At 31.5% G+C, this 17,384-nt stretch overlaps 1 protein-coding gene across 5 annotated transcripts in view; it reads left to right on the forward strand.

Annotated features, from left to right (window-relative positions):
- The window catches only part of LOC115888399, a 75,300-nt gene that overhangs the window by 13,423 nt on the left and 44,493 nt on the right, over window positions 1–17,384 (forward strand). For all 5 annotated transcript variants that reach the window (XM_030908120.1, XM_030908121.1, XM_030908117.1 and 2 more), the window contains exons 4-7: window positions 3,477–3,708; window positions 6,522–6,874; window positions 13,882–13,998; window positions 17,128–17,226. In XM_030908120.1, the coding sequence (XP_030763980.1) occupies window positions 3,477–3,708; window positions 6,522–6,874; window positions 13,882–13,998; window positions 17,128–17,226 (801 nt within the window). The remainder of the gene's footprint in view (window positions 1–3,476; window positions 3,709–6,521; window positions 6,875–13,881; window positions 13,999–17,127; window positions 17,227–17,384) is intronic.

The following is a 17,384-nucleotide window of genomic DNA, read 5'->3' on the forward strand; positions in this document are numbered from 1 at the left end:
TAAAAAAAATTAAACGTATTTGACTTTTACTGACTGAATAGAATGACATAACATATGTCAACTTTGACATTTTTGCATATGTTTTATTTGAAATTGTAACATGCAGTTTATAACGACAACTTTTGACTCGAAATACCAAGTGTGTGGTCCTAAATTATTGGTAAAATGCTTTTCCCAAATAATGAGCCACTCTTGTCCCATTTGAAAAAATTGAGATATGATTAAAAAAATGATTTAGGCATTTTTTAACAGGCCAGAACAAGACACGAAAAACGTTAGTGTTTTTAACACAGCCATCGCACCCTAGGTGCAATTCACACTGAACGCACGTGCGCGAGATTGAGAACTTTATTGAGAATTGAGAACTTCAACGCACAAGTTACAGAACAGCTATCTAGCAACTGCCGCACCTGATCGTTCAACCTTGTGGCAAGTGAAGAAATGCGTAAACATCTAGAAATAATAAGAAAAAACAGCAAATTGGTCGAAGGAATTTATCCTTAATCATTTACTCTGATAAATGTTTAAATAAACTTTTCAAATTTCAATCCTTCATATTTTCTCAATGCCTCGACCGATTTTCAAAAACGAAGCGGGAAAGTATAGAGAATAAAAAGCCCTTTTCATTGTGGTACCACTTGACCCCCCTACTCATTTGAAAAAAATTGGGGGATGACACCCCCGCTTAGAGGGTTGAAGATTTTGCAATCATTTTTGGGGCAAAAGTTGTCCCCCTCACAAACAAAATTGACGTGTTTTTGGATTTTTTGAAAAAAAAAATATCCTTGCCGTTATGCCTTGCGGAACGTTTTCGATGGGCTACCCTGTATATTTATAATATCGTCGGTCTAGAAGCAAAACATACAAGGCCAAAGATAACTAAATTTTTAATGCATTTTTAAAGAACTGAAGTAGCAGCATTTTGGACTTAACGAATATGAAAATAATTTGAAAGTTAAACTTATAATTCTTAGAAGATATGGTAGAATCATGTAGAATCCTTCCATGCTTATCTTAATTTTTATACAACGGTAGTAGACCGAGCTTGGAAAACAGTGCGTGATTTTATTAAATTTTTATTACTTTGCTCCTTACTTTTTTAATTTTTATAAAAATTATGTATCATTTACGTGGAAAACCGTTGAAAAAAATAAAACTGAGTAGGTATTATGGAAATTCTTGTACAAGTAAGTAATGGGGCTATTTGTAAACTATTTATAGCACGCCGATGATGCTAGTATATAGAGAATTTCGTTTTTCCCCTTACCCTTTACGGATCCTCCGTATTTACAGAACAGATCGACGCAGGGTCGGACTGCCCATATTATATATAGAACTATTAGGGGGGCCCCAGGCTTCGCGGGCCCCTTTATAGTTTACTATTTATTCTTAATAATATTTGCTTTTGCATTGCATTATGGAATTTGCGTTGCATGGGTTTACCTTGCATTAGTAGTTCCCTGATTTCTATACAGGATGAGTCTTAAATAAGTGCAAATATTTTCAGGGCTGGTAAATCTCGATATAAGAAACATAATATTTTCTCTTTGCCGTTTTTGTCAAATAAATCCAAAACAACCGAGTTATTTCACTTTTAAAGTTTCCAATTCTTTGCTATAATTTTGAGAATCATTGGATTCTCTTTCTTGTAAATTTAATCTACTACCTATGTTGCCATATTACAAACAAAGTATGTTTTTAAACTAAAAATTAAAAAAAAATTCAATTTTTTTTTAATTCCAAATTTTCAAAAAAAAATGTTCGCGCAAAAAACCTCATAATCGTGTTTCTTGGGTCGAAATATACTACCCCCAAAAATATTTGCACTTATTTAAGACTCACCCTGTATATAATAAGAAAAAATTGACTACAACGTAAGGCGAAAAAATACGCAAATAAATCCAGACGGGCCCCTCCTTACATTGCCACACGGGCCCCTTTGGCCTAGTGCGACCCTGGATCGACGTACTGTACTAAAGAAACATACGAGTAAGAATCCGTGTGTTTGCTTTAGCGTGATCGTAACGGAAATTACGGAGATAGCAGCATTTCGGTGGCTACAGACTGATTCAGATCACTGGGAGTTAGCAGATATTATTGAGTTAAAATAGCAAATTTTCTTTAATGGAAAAAAATGTATTTGCTTTCCCTACTTATAAAGTATTTTTTTCTCTTTCTAATGGTATAAAAAACTTATTAGCGTAAAAATGGAGTTAGCAGGTTATCACGTTTCACTGATGATATGATATGTCATTCTATTCGGTCAGTGTCATTTTCTACTGAATAAAGTAAAAATATACCGAGGGTGTAATTGAAAAATCAAAAGTTGTTGTCATTTTCGGTGATACAGGAAATGACCAAAAAAATTGAATACGTCAGTTAATCTTTGAATAAGAAGACTAAGGAAGGAGCATATCAAAAATCTTAGGTACACCGCGATGGGCCTCAAATATGGCCGATTTAAATTCCGGTTTATCAGTGTCGTTCTAATTTTATTTAAAAAATGTAAAACTATGATGTAGGGTAGACGTGGAGTAGACTCAATAATTTGTTGTTTTATTTTACGTTGTGAATTAATGTTGGTAGTTATTAAAATTGTCATAAAAATATATAATTCTAATAAAAATAGATAAGTTATAATAAGTATTTATTACCACAAACATCCGATACGCTACTGAAGCAGGTAAATCAAATTAACGTATCTAAATTCTTTGACATCTAATCTTTGACAAGTAATAAATAAAAGCTAAAATGCAAGAAAAATATATAATTTAGTTAATTTAAGTGAATTTCATAAATGATCGGTTTACTACACGTATGTATATTATATAGTCACTTACTAGCGAAAAGTTGTTCCATTATTTCACTCAATTTTTGCCGAGATCTACCGCACGCTACACAACCAACTATTTTAGAGTCTTTTTCGATAAATCGCGATAGTGTCACTGTTAATTTAAGTGCTGCCACAATTTCCATCTAGATTTACTTTATACAACTATCAGTAGTAGAATAAATAATAAATAACATAAAATAAGCTCCGTAAAGACTGACAAATCCACAAAATTTCAAATCAAATTCAAATGTGTCAAATGAATCGTCAAACAGAACTGTCAAGGATCCCCACCCTAGAGTGCTTTTATGGCGCTTTTTCCGCCCACCATGCATGAATACATGGATAGCATTATGCTCCTTCCTTAGTCTTCTTATTCAAAGCAGTTAATCCTAATTTATGTCATATGCTAACATACCAAATCTCGTTTTTTTATCTGAAAAAATAAAAAAGTTATAGGGGGTGAGCCATTTTTGAGACGCACCCGGTATATTAATATATCGAAAGTATAATAACAAGACAATTCTTTTTTCTAAACATCTTTTCCTATATGGACCGCATAAACTTGCTTCGCTAAAATTAAGTAGGTACTATTTTCCCCTGTATACTTAGTTAATGTCATTTTCTCGTATTTGATAACAAAAAGCCGTCAAAAAAGCCGATTCTATCGACCATCAAACAGCGTGAGACTACAGTCGCACCTCCAGCGCTTGCTAGCAATCCGACGAAATCGCCTTCGGCATCGATCAAACTTATGCCGCCCTGCAAGACCTGCGGCAGGCCAGACTTGCCAGAAAGGTTCCACAGTCATCCTACCACGCCACTTAAGTCCAAAAAGCCACAGCAGGACCCTGCAGAAGTCCAGAAAATTATTCCCGGTAAGTCAGTTTACTATTTCTTTAATTTTTTCATAAATATAACTTTTCTTGAGCACGCTCTATGTTAGTGACCCAATAAAGAAATAAACTTAAATTTTGCAGGATAAACAACATACTAACATATCTAAATCCTATTAAGTGGTAGTACTAACATTTTATAATTTCCAATTTAACTGAAAGCTTTATCAGAGTTAGTTTTTAAACGCATCAGTTGTATATACCATACGAACAAAAAAAACGGCGTCAAAAACGGCTAGGAAATGACACTCAATTAAAATTTGGCGAGGTCAAGTCCTATAAGACGACATTACTTGGCCCATACATTTTTTTCAGACAAAAAACGAGATTTCGTATATATTTGGTATGGTATATTCAATTGTTTTCGGTCGCTTCCGTTTCACCGGAAATGATTACAACTTTTGATTTTTCGGTATTTTTTGACTTTATTTGAATATTATACTAACATTCCAAATCTCGTTTTTTATCGAAAAAAAAAATAGAAAAGTTATAGGGGTAAGCCACTCTTGAGACGCACCCGGTATACACACTTGATAAAACAATTAAGTTGTATTATTTGTAAATTGATCAATTTAGATTTTTAAACTCAAAATATTTTAGGGGCTATAAAATGTGGTAAGCCTCACTTTGTCTACTATTCTTTTTCGAGACATCCAAATTGTTTTAAATATTTCTAATTGGAAATTTAGGTCACAGATATGTACTTCAATTCTTTATTTGTCTTCTTTTATGTTCGAATTAGGCTAAACCCGTCAAAAACCGAAAATTGCTTGCTTATAGAAATTATTAAACATTTGTAGGCGTTTACGTACACACCTATAGTTTGTCATTAGTAAAATGTGATCGATAGACCTATGCCCGTTACAGTTAAATTTAGATGTTAGTCATTCTTGTTAACGGTCGAATGGATTGGTTTTAAATAAATTTTTGTTCAAATATCATCATAAACTTTTAGTCTGTTAGTATTCGCCGCTGTATTGATCATTGAATTACACGAATCGCCACAGTACGTAACAAATTAACAGATGTGCGGTAAAAAATCATCTGATTCAAAAAAATTAAAAGTGAAGTATTAATTTGCAGTGCAAGAATCCACCTTTCTATAAACTTTAATATTCTTATGAATACTGTTCGATTAAATGAACGCGACCTCGCTGATAGGTGTAGAAATAACGAGTTCTACTATATCTAGTGTTGCCAGATGTCTGGATTTCCGAGAAAATCCAGGATTTGTTGTTTGGTAACTCACAATTGATCATGATTAATTGAAAGTATTTGTTAAACGTCAAAATCACAATGTAAAAAATTAAAAGTAATTTCTAAATTTCTAGTTTTTTTTTAATTTGAAGCCACTAACATGTTTTATACTACTGTCAACTAATATCATTGACAACAGCGCCAGCTATGGCCATAAGCACGAACTTAAGCATGTTATTTCTAAGCCTACTATATCGTCGTTTATTCAATATTAGGCTTGTTAAATATATTGCGGAGCTAAATTAATTGAATGATCAAGAGAGAAGTAAAAAAGTGTTTCTTAGAGAAATATTTTTTTAAACGAGCGTTTCAAAATGAATGCAAAACCTGTAGAACTTTTTATTAGTATTGTACTCCTAAAAGATTGGGATAGTAATACCCAAAGATAAATATCTTTTTCTTTTTAATGTCTTTGGTAATACCATTGTCTATAATCAAGGGTAATACAGACTAAGCAATAGATGGGGTGTCTCATAAATAAGTGATATATTTTAAGGGTGGTAGATCTACAGTATGTCCCCGGATTGTCTTTACAAGAGGATTTTTTTATTATTGGCACATTTTCAGAAAAATGCATCCTTCATTAAAATTTTTGCTTGTTCTAAAACGGTTAATCCCGTTTATGCTTTTCCAAATTTCCATACCGTTTTAGAGAAAATTAAGAAAAAAAAATATGGCTAAATTTTTCAAATCATAAAAATTAAAATGCGTTTCTGGTAATGGTAATATAACATCGTTTTCATTATTGGATAGATTGTGTTCATAGAATTTTAATTATTGTAATATTTTTTGTTGTTTTAAAACATTAAATAGGCACAACATTTATTTGGTTTAATGCTACGGAAAGGGTGATTATAGTTACCGGAAAATATTCTTTAACAACAGCAGAATATGACATTAATCCAAATTAGTAATAATCATGTATCAAAGAATGAAATCGAATTGATATTACCATAGGGCTTTTGATATTTAGGACTTCTTTAAAAATTCAACATTATTTTCATGTTTTTCTTAATTTTCTCTACAAGGGTATGGAGATTTGGAAAAATATAAACAGGAATAACCATTTTAGAAGAAACAAAAATTTTTATGAAGAACACATTTTTCTCAAAATGTCAATAATAAAAAAGTGTTTCCCCTTGTAAAGACAATCCGGGGATATACTGTAGACTGTAGATCAAAGAAACATGTTATTTTCACATGACACCCGAGAATCACCGAATTATTTAACTTTAAAAATTTAAAAATATATACAGGGTGAGTTTTAAATATGTACAAATACTTTCAGGGCTGGTAGATCTCGATAAAAGAAACATATTTTTTCTTTACCGTTTTTCAAATAAGTCCAAAATATCCGAGATATATTACTTTCAAAAAAAATATTTTTACGCTTACATCTTGAGAACCGCTAGATCTTTTCTGGGTTTTCTTACTTCTAAATTTAATATACTATCATACATATAAAAAATCCAATTTTTTTTTCAAAAAATTCCAACAAAACAATTAAGAATTGATTTAACTTTTTTCTTAATTTCTAGTAAAAAGCAGCGTTCAAAAACCGATAGCTATCAAGTATGTTTCCAGAACAACTGCAAGTTCCAGACAAAAGATTTTACCGATAAAAAGACCATCGGTTGGTTCTACTGGGGCTACTTCTCTACCATTACCTTCGCCTCTAAGTCCAACAACGGTTATTGGCACGACTAAAATCAATCCAGGTCAAGGAAACCTAACCGACGACAACAAAAAGAACTTGTGTGAGTCCATTACAGAGACAAGGGAGAGGTCAGCGATGAAAGGGAGTGCTGGCAAAAGAACTTTAACTTGTTACATATGCGGCAGGGAGTTTGGCACGGCTTCTCTACATTTGCACGAGCCCAAATGTTTAGAGGTAAGACCATACACAATTTTCTCCAATTTGATTAAAATCTATTAGAGGTAGACATTGTCATCTATAAAAGAAAGATTAACCATATGCATTATCTTGTTTTGACATGCAAAATGCCAAACACATCGTTTACTTAATTACAGTTTGATTTGTGCGCAGACTTAATATAATCCGTTTTTTTTAAGATTTAATCATTATGTAGAATGTAGAATGTTTAGGAGGGGAGTTAATCACCGCGACTTTACAGATCTATTGTGTGTTCCCCTTTCTAGAGTTATAACGAGTTATAGTTCATACAGTCTCAGGGCTTTGACAAAAGGCAGTATCTGAGACGGCTCCACAGAGGCGAGCTCTCCATCTTCGACATCAGCCTTACCAAAGTTTATGGTACGAACGGTTGTCGTCTCGGCGCGCTCGGTCTTAAGATGTTCTGGTGTTTCCCCATTTTCCCCACAGAATCTGCATTCGCCGTTGTTTCTCAGCCTCAGTCTACTGAAGTGTTCGTTCAAGAGACGGTATCCTGTTAGTAGTCAGTCACAGTGTCCCAGAAATAAGTACAGATATTTTAAGGGGTGCTATATCTCGATAAAAGAAACATTTTCTCTTTACCGTTTTTCAAGTTCAAAAAATTCCATATTTTCAAAATTTTTTTTTGCGAAAAAATCTCATTGGCGTGTTTCTGGGGTCGTAATATAGTACCAGTTTTTATATCTCTATTTAATTCTGGGACACCCTGTATAATAAAATATTAAATAATCATATAGTGATTATTGTTATTAAACTTGTTTAATAAATATGTGTCAACCTAGCATTTTCTATTTACATCTAGTATGCATATCTTAGGTACCTTCGTTTTGTACAGCAAGGTTTGAGGAATCAACTCTGGATTTATAGAAATTACATAAAAATATTGTATAAAATATAAGAGCAAACCTAATATAGGGTGAATTTATAGAGTATGATTCTGAGTTACTTTTATTTTTTGGAAAAGAGTAGTAGGTATAACAAAAAAATATAACATTATTAACAAAAAACGCCAATTTGACTGAATTGAATTGATGACGTTTAATACGTCTCAAGTGATTTCTAGTAATTAATATTTATAAACAAAAAAACAAAATGGGTGCGTAGGTGAAGTAATAATACCAGTTATTCATTCCATCCTATTAATTTCTTCGTTATGTTTAGCTCGGTTAAATAATACTTACGTGCGTGTATATATTTTTTTCTTAAATTATGTCACATTTCAAGGGTTTTATCTAATTCTCTAATGCGTTTCGGTATTAATGAAGTAGTGTGTGCCTAGAATATTCGTTAGCCCTATATTAGAAGAAAAAAAAACAGGTTTTAGTGATGACTGAACATTACTTTTGTAGAAGTCCTTCCTGTAGGAATTTGTTTGAAAGGCTCTTTCCAGACTCTAGAGAGGTACTTTTTACTCAATTTTAGATAATTCACGTTCAATTGCAATAAGTAATTTGTTATTTATATTAAAACGAATATAGTCTCGGTCTCATACATGTATGAGACCACGACATTGAGTCCCTTTTTTCAATTTAATTATAAATCAGGATTAATGTTTTCTTAAAGTCTCTGAGAAAAATGAGACATCTTTTTTGTTTGTTTTTGTTTCCCATATCGACTCAATATAATGCTTATAATACACAGGGTGTCAAAAGCAAATATTACATGCAGTTAGAAGAAGTCAAGCAGTTAGTTATATGTTTTATTTTTCTCATCCAAGCAAATATGTAATTTGTAACAACGGAATTTATGACGTAAATTTGAAAAATGTAATATTTCTGGAACCAAATTTTGTTATTTTTTTAAGTTTTAGTTTAATTTTTAGTTATACCACCGTCTAATAGACGGTGATTATATACTTCATAAAATATTCATAACATTCAAGACATCCTCGTGAATAAAACTATTACAACCGAAATTTAGAACAAATATTTTTAATGACATAACAGAAATCATTTTACGGCAAATTACTTCTTGTCGTCTAATCAAATAAACATAATAAATATTTCTAGTATTTCGCAAATCGGTATTTTATTTCCTTACGCGCGCTGTAAGAATGGCAAACATTTCAATGACATCCAACTAATTTAAATACTAGTCCATTCAATTTGATCGGATTATTTACTAATAAAGGTACCATAAATATGTATGACCCTCATTCAATGCAAAGAAAATAACAAAAATATAATGCGTTTGTTTTTTGCTGTTTATTTTCGAATTAGAATGTCACCAATTATCGAAGGATATTTTGTAAAGGGCCAAGGGCGCGTTAAGACCTGTTAACGGAATTCGTTGTTCGTTTAGTTTCATCTCTTATTTTACATATTATTTGCTACAAATTCATTTCTCAATAACCAAATCTTAACCCACTTGGTGCGTTTTTTATTCCTTCGAGTCGTTTTATAATAACATAACATTCCAATCTTCCAAAACAACGTTTTTTAAATCGTTGTTGTTCACTTTAGAACACCGCACTATGGTTTCTAGAAGCTAATTTTTTGGCCAAAATACATATTTTAGACCCACTGTATATGGACTTTTTTGTAAGTAGAATGCAAGCAGATATACAAATGAAGAAGACCACATGCATATATTTTGGTTTAGTTTTCATTTTTATTCCTTATCAGCATTTATATTTAGACGTTCTAGTGAAGTATTTGTGTCTATTCAGTTGTTGTTTATTTTCGGAAGAGTTTTGGTGAATATTAAGTGATATATTTCAGTGGGATATAAAAACGGGTTACTGTTATTTTTACACTTTATGGTATGTATTTTAAAGAAATCACTAACAATTGCACGTAAGAATCAGCGTCCATATAAAATAATAAGTTTAAGACAGAACATAAATAAAAAGTTAAAAGTTTAGTTTGACTTATAAAAAATTCTCCATGTTTCTCCATGCTAGATGTTATTGTAAAATTTTAAACAATCCTTTCTGAACATATCAAAGAAAAAATTGGCTGCTACTAGCTGCAACTTTTTTTTAAAGATTTTTTTTTTCTCCTATGTATCGATTGAAAAAAATAGATCTTTTGGAAAAATGGCTACAAGGGGCCGATAAAGTTGAGAAAAACGGGTATGTTTCAAATTTTGTAAGACAGAAATTTCAGAATAACGAACAAGAACTATCAGGCACAATGGAAAAAAGAAAAATCGCCTTTATATAAATTTTGAAAGAAGATGGCAGGCGACTTCGCGGCTTAAAGATTTATTTTTAAAACAAAATGAAGACTGGTTAAAGGAGCATTTTATCCTTGAGTTAAATGAACCCCTTCTATCCACATCATCTGCCGGCCGCCTACGATTACCTTTTTCGGGGTAATCTTCCAGAACCCAGAGAAGAACGGCCTCAAAAGTTTCCGAGGAACATTGGCAGGATTGTGCAGGCTGCAAAATACTTTACTTGTGCAGGCTGCAAAATACTTTACTTGTGCAGGCTGCAAAATACTTTACTTGTGCAGGCTGCTTTGTAAATTTAGTTATCCTGCCGATGTACTTAACCTACTTCGTGTACCTGACTTTATCGAAAAGAAGTTAAATGAAGAACAATTTGAAGAGAAGCATGGAAAAGAAGAGGAATACGAGGAGGAAGTGCAAGAAGAAGAAATGCAAAAAGAAGATTGTTTTTTGAACAGCAGTAATTCGATGATTGATCAACATTTTTTTTTGGAACTAGATACAGGAGATGCTTCATAGGTAAAAGTTAATTACACGTTGAATGAGAAGATTAAAAATAAGTTCATTTTATTAGTATTTTATTATTTTATTAAAAACACAAATTTACAGTCAATATTTTCCATTAAATGTAAGTTGTTTAATTTTGGCCAAAAAAGTAGCTTCTAGAAAACATAGTAAAGTAATAAGTAAAACCATAATAAGTAAATCGCTCAGATTTTATAGATTTCCGAAAAATCAGCGACCACAGATAAATTGTACCAAATTTAAGGATAAATCTTTATGAACGACATATACGCAACCAAAGATATGACGCAACGAATAAACACTCAGATAAACTTTATACGATAATTCGCTTCAATAAAACGTTGCGTTAGTGGCATCACTAAAATGTATCTGATAGATTTGTCTTAACGATTTATCTACCAACTAATTAGTACAATTTATTGCTCCCAATAATGTATTCAGCTAATGATATAGGTGTACGATAAATTTTTGAATTTTTCATTGAATATTTCATTTTCACCCTAGGTCTCTTAATTCCTCGTGGATACCTTGCTGTAATTTTTGTGGTCCATCTGTTGTTCGTCCTTCTTGCCAGGTATCCGGCTCATTGCCACTTGAGGGTTTTGTCTCTGTAGATGATATCTTTTGTCGTATCCACTCTATTCTTTTACGGTCTTTTTTGGTTATTCCCAGCCAATTTCGTTTTATTGGGCGTTTTGCTACCTGTAGTTTTCTTATAATGTCCGCTTTAAGAGTCCTGATTTCACATGCATAGGTCATGACTGGTAGTACACATTGGTAGAATGTTTTCTTGTTTAGATAAAGTGGCATTCTAGATTTGAATATGATTGAGTTTCTTATTCTACAAGTACTCTATGCTAACTTAATTCTTCGGTTGATTTCTGGTAGTAGAGATCTCGAGCTGTGTATTAGTTGTCCCAAATATGTATTCTTCTATACTATTTCCAGTTTTGTGTTATTTATTAGAATGTCTTCTGTCTATTAGTTCGTTGTACAGGGTGGGTCAAATTCGACGCTTTTAAATGGAAACACCCTTTTCTATAGGAGATAGAAACACCCTTTTCTATAGGAGACAAAAACTAATATCGGTGTTTGGAGCTCAATTTTTGTCTAAAACATGATGGTGAAAACCGCATATCGATATCTGTTACCGTTTCGGAGTTACGGGGTGTTTTTCAAAAATATGCATTTTTAACAAATCGCTGTAACTTTTTTGCTATGGAAAATTTTGTATTTTTATGAAAACAATTCCAAAGCACTTTTTTACGTAGAATTTAATAGTTTACGTATATTTTTTTTAAATTAATAATTTAAGAATTATCAACAGAAAATTTGATTTTTTATATGGGACACCCTGTATATTTTTAATTTATTGAAAATAATTTAAAATTACCTTTCCAAAAATATAACACACTTGATATTTTGCTCGACTCCTCTTTGAGATATAGAGTATATAAAAATTCGCTCGCTTTAAATAAGTAGGCTTTGAACGGCACCGGCTGTAATGGAAAAAAATTCTAGTTGTGAGCATCAATTAAAACGAAAATAATATTTGCTATGAGAGATGCAGAATTTTATAAAATAAATAGCAAACCAAGACATGAGATTTTGCTACAGGTGTTAGACATATCGACCGTCTTATGTTATGGACAGACGGGGCAGCTTTTGAACACATCTCGCGGAATTCATTAACTCAGTGGGGGTGAAAGATACCCTCTCATACTGTTAAGTTTTTCTAATTCTTGTCTAGATTATACGGAATAATAAGGAACCTCTATTCTTCCGCGAATATATCCATTAGGATTAGATCCATGGGCACTAAGTCAGGCGGCCTCGACGGCCAACGGCTGGGATCTTGGTTAGCTATTCAATTATTCTTGAAATTGGCTGCAAAAATTTGCTGATAACTTCAGCGTTCAGAGGCGGTGCGTCGCGTCGTCTTGCTGGAAAAATATGTTTTCGAGTTCCATTAGGGGCATATCATCAATAAGGGGTTCAAAGCCTACTAGTTAAAAGTGGCGAACTTTTAAAAATTGTGTATTTCGAAGGGGATTATAACAAAATATCAAGGGTGCTATATTTTTGGAAAGGTAATCTTAAATTCTTTTCAGTTAATTAAAAATATAGAGGGTGTCCCAAATAAAAAATCATTTTTTCTGTTGATAACTCTTAAACTATTAATTTTTTAAAAATTATACTTAAACCATAAAATTCTACGTAAAAAGATGCTTTGGAAATGTTTTCATAGAAATACAAAATTTTCCATAGCAAAAAGGTTACAGCGATTTGTTAAAAATACACATTTTTGAAAAACACCCCGTAACTCCGAAAGGGTAACAGATATTGATGTGCGGTTTTCACCATCATGTTTTTGATGAAAATTGAGCTCCAGACACCGATATTAGTTTTCGTCTATCTCCTATAGAAAAGGGTGTTTCCATTTAAAAGCGTCGAATTTGACCCACCCTGTACATTACTTTAGTTTTTGTTAAGTTGATTTTGAGACCTAATTTAATGCTGGCTGTATTTAGTTCGTTAATTTGTGTTTGTAGTTCTTCAGGAAGAAGGTTATCTATTTAAATATACACTATGGTTAATTTACGATAAGGTGGGTCTTAAGTTATCTGCTTATCAAGTTATTCCCCTGGACCCTTCAAATTTTATTCTGGACAGAAAAATGGGGGTTTTGCAATTTAAGAGAACTTTATCATTACTTTATTTTGTGGACACTTACTTTGTAATCAAAATAAAAAACAAAATATTTTTAGGATATGCACTTTTATAAACCATGCAACATATGTGAGTCTTAAATAAGTACAAATATTTTCAGGGCAGGTAGATTTGGCGATAAGAGAAATATATTTTCTCTTTGCCGTTTTTTAAATAAGTTCAAAATAATCGAGTTATTTTACTTCGAAAATTAAAAAAAATGATTTTTTGTTTAAATTTATACGAAAAATATTTGCACTTATTTAAGACTCACCCTGTATAAAAAATACAGACAGTACATTTGAATTAACTGTGAAAAATAGTACCTACTATTTAGTTTTAACTCACTCTATGTAATCCAAGGCATATCTTCTTTTTATCCTGTATACCGAGCGTCTTCAAATGGTTTGTACAGTATTAATTTATTAATAAATTAGTAATAAATTTTATAAACAAGGGTATTACCAAAAAAAATTCTTATACATAGGAAAATATTTTCGTTTTATTTTTATAAAAAAATATCTAATTTATTTTTCTTTTGTCTGTGTCTTAATATGTTTTGTTTCCTTTTCTAGAAGTGGGAACGGGAAAATGCTGCACTACCCTTAAACATGAGAAGAAAAGCACCTGTCAAACCTGACAGCGCGCTCTCACCTAGAAATTTCAATCAGCTAGCTTGGGAAGCGTCACAGGTAAATAAAAATAACTTTAGTGCATATATTTTGAATACGAATGTATAAAACATACCCATTATACGGCGCGGCGATGCGGTTCGTCAACATGATGCGATAAATTGCGAGGCGGTTCGGCGGAATCTCGGTTTTTGGGTAAACAATCAAAAGAAATATCAGAAAAACAATGTACGTACTTACAAACTAACGAATCGTATCGACGAACCGCATCATACTAACTATGCGTGCATGGATCCAGGGACGTCTCAATTCGACGCATCAGCGCATAGTAAGTATAGATCTTAATGCATGATTGCATTGAATAATATCGAATGAAAAAGGCGTCATAGTAAGCGTGTAAACATTTCAATTCGTGTTTTACTCGATAGTTCACATAAAAAATATAAATAGGCCCTAAATGTTTTCTTATCCAAATTTAAGAAACGATATGATTAGCTGTAATTGTCTCTGTCAAGAATTCAATTTCACAACACTTTAGTTTGTCCATACTGTATATAACATAGTTGAAAATAGAAATCGATTGTTTTTTGTTTTACTGAGAATTCCACAAATTGGATCTGCATAAAATTCATTTTATATGCAAAATATGAAAGATGACGCTCCAATTTTGTTATTTTTTTAATAAATGAAGAAAAACAAATATACTCCGTATAAAAGTAGATTAGCGTCTAGAGTATGGTAATTTCAAGGTTTATATATTCCACTTGGCTTCTGCCCAGGGTAAGTCATTAAGGGAAGAATTTTAGCATGTTAAGTATTATTCCACACATACACAATAAGAATCAATACTGTTGCATATAGGTATAGGTAGATATATAGTCTGGTAAAACAGCCCTTCAATATGAAATAATATGAATGTAGAATATACTATTTTCAATTTTTCTTAATTTTATTAATTCTCCTAAACCTGGAATATTTTGACACATTGAACCTGAACCTTAAGGTAGGTTACACGCGAATTGCGAATATTGTTATTATTGGCCAATTTCAAAAAGATACAGAGGCCGCAAAATTGACAGAAAGTTGTTTTAATATTTTGCCAACTCGCATAATTCAAAATTTCTTGCGAAAATCGCTGCGAATTTTGAGTTTTTTGGTTATAATATGTCATCTCCTGTCATGTATTTCTTGTTATGGTTATAATAACATAAACATTGATTAAGATGAACTGAAAATGTATTAAAAAATTGTGCATAATCATTATTAGGTACTTATTTTTTATACAATCTAATTTCATTTTTTTTAATTTGCAGTACGAAGTTTTGACTACAAACTGGTGTTTGTTATCAATGTCATGTATTTTTTTTTCTCATCGTTAATTCTCATTTATTGCACCAAAATTGTGATATTCTCCTTGCTGTTTTCGCTTTTTAAATATTTCACATGTTCCAATTGTATTTTAATTTTGTTGCTTTTTATTAATAAATATACAGCTATAGATCGTCTTCTACGCCAAAAATAAGTAGCTTCATCCATTACACAAAAATATACTTATAAAATAAACCTGACAAGTGACATTTTCAACATGATGTGTTTAAAAACACAAATATCCCTGTAATTGCGAATTTTGTTATTATATGAGCTACGTAAATAAACACCGGATTTATTTTGCGAAAATCGCAATTCGCATTTCGCAATTCGCCTGTATATGAACCCACCTTTTTAAAATGTTTAAATAATAAGTGCGAAAAGACTCAAACATACACTTATTTTTTTAAATTAATTGGAGTTTGTTTTGGTTCAGCAGTATCACAATATTATTTATTTTTTGGAAAAAAAGGTTCTAGATAAAATACTGAAAATTAAGCTAGTTCCTCACGAGCGCGGAATTGCGGAACTAAATGTCAAATTAGCTTAGCGGCGTTAAAAGTTTAACTTCCAGAATTTGACCGCTAAGACCGGGAACCGGGAATCCTGTAGAGATTGAACGAAAAAAGGTTATATCAATTGCATTTGTTGGATCAATATTGTTTCGGCAACAAAAGAAAAAAAAGTCAAATTTGGTTAAGCCCATGTATTATCCAAGGAAAGAACAGGGGATTTCTTTAATTTAATAACTGAAATGTGTTTAACCGACCCTAAAAGTATATTAATTACCTTAGAAAATCTTCTACTCAATTCAAAAGGAAACAATTTCCGCCTAATTCGAGTTTATAACATGCATTGTCTATCCCATTCCCGCGAAAATAAATCGCCAAAAAGTTAAAAATATTTTAACTTATTTGTGATACAGCAAAATCATAAAGCGCGAATATTCGCAGTTATCAGTATGGAACAAACTGACGCAAAGTGTAACGTAACAAATTTAGGCGTAACTTCGCTTTTCCGCGCTCGTGAGGATAGATATTATATTTTAGATAGAATATTTTTTCTTCGTCTTTCATATCATCGCTTAATTATATTTTGCAAATATCTATTTATACCCTGTACATAGTAATAGAAAATTACGTAAAATTAAATTTTTAATTAGCTCGGATTTTTTTATAAAAAAATGGTACCCAATTTCTAATGATCTAGTGTTTAATGACAATAAAGAGGACTGCAATGCAGTTAACATATTTTTTAATATTCGATATAATTACAAATATATTATTGTTAAAAAAATATTAATAACATACGTAGTGCATACGTAGGCACATATAATGTAACTATTGCATGTCTCTTTCAATTATGTGATTTCGTCCAATCTATATTATTTTGTAAAGTTCAAGGTGGCTTTTACCTTCCAATATAGAACTACTAGAACTATTTCTGTTGCAACCTGATCATTTTATTCTTTTTTTATCGATTTTCGTATTAATTATTTATAATTGTCCCTTTCCAGAATTTTTCCATTGAAACATAATATTATTATTTTGGTATAAGTGTATAGAATGCATTTTTAATAATAATTATTAGTAACTATTACCTGATTTTATTATTTTACTTACTTTGTCTAACTTAATTATTAATTTTTGACATATTCTTATGTCAATTTTTAATAAATAATAAATAGACGCGCCCCGACCGAATAAATTGTAATTTTAAAGATAACTATGAAAAATTAAAGTTGTAGAAATTTCTTATATGGCATTGTCATGTCGTTTTTAAGCTGTCTACAATATGACTAAAATTATTTCGATATTTTAGTCTACTCTAGTTCCTTGCAAGAATTGCGGAAGAACTTTTTACCCAGACAGGCTAATGGTACATCAAAGAAGTTGCCGAACTCCTATTAATACTCTTAATGTAAGTAATTTTTTTCTTTAACTAAATTATTGATATTATTTGAAGGGAAAGAGGAAAAACAGACATTAGAGAACAATGCCCAGCAAACTTTTACAGATAAAGCTGATTTACTGTTGCCAAATATCATGCTAAAGATACAAAAAATGTATTGTTGTATG

This window comes from Sitophilus oryzae, unplaced genomic scaffold (genome assembly GCF_002938485.1).
Source record: "Sitophilus oryzae breed Bouriz unplaced genomic scaffold, Soryzae_2.0 scaffold_738_pilon_pilon, whole genome shotgun sequence".
NCBI classification, from domain to species: Eukaryota; Metazoa; Arthropoda; class Insecta; order Coleoptera; family Curculionidae; genus Sitophilus; species Sitophilus oryzae.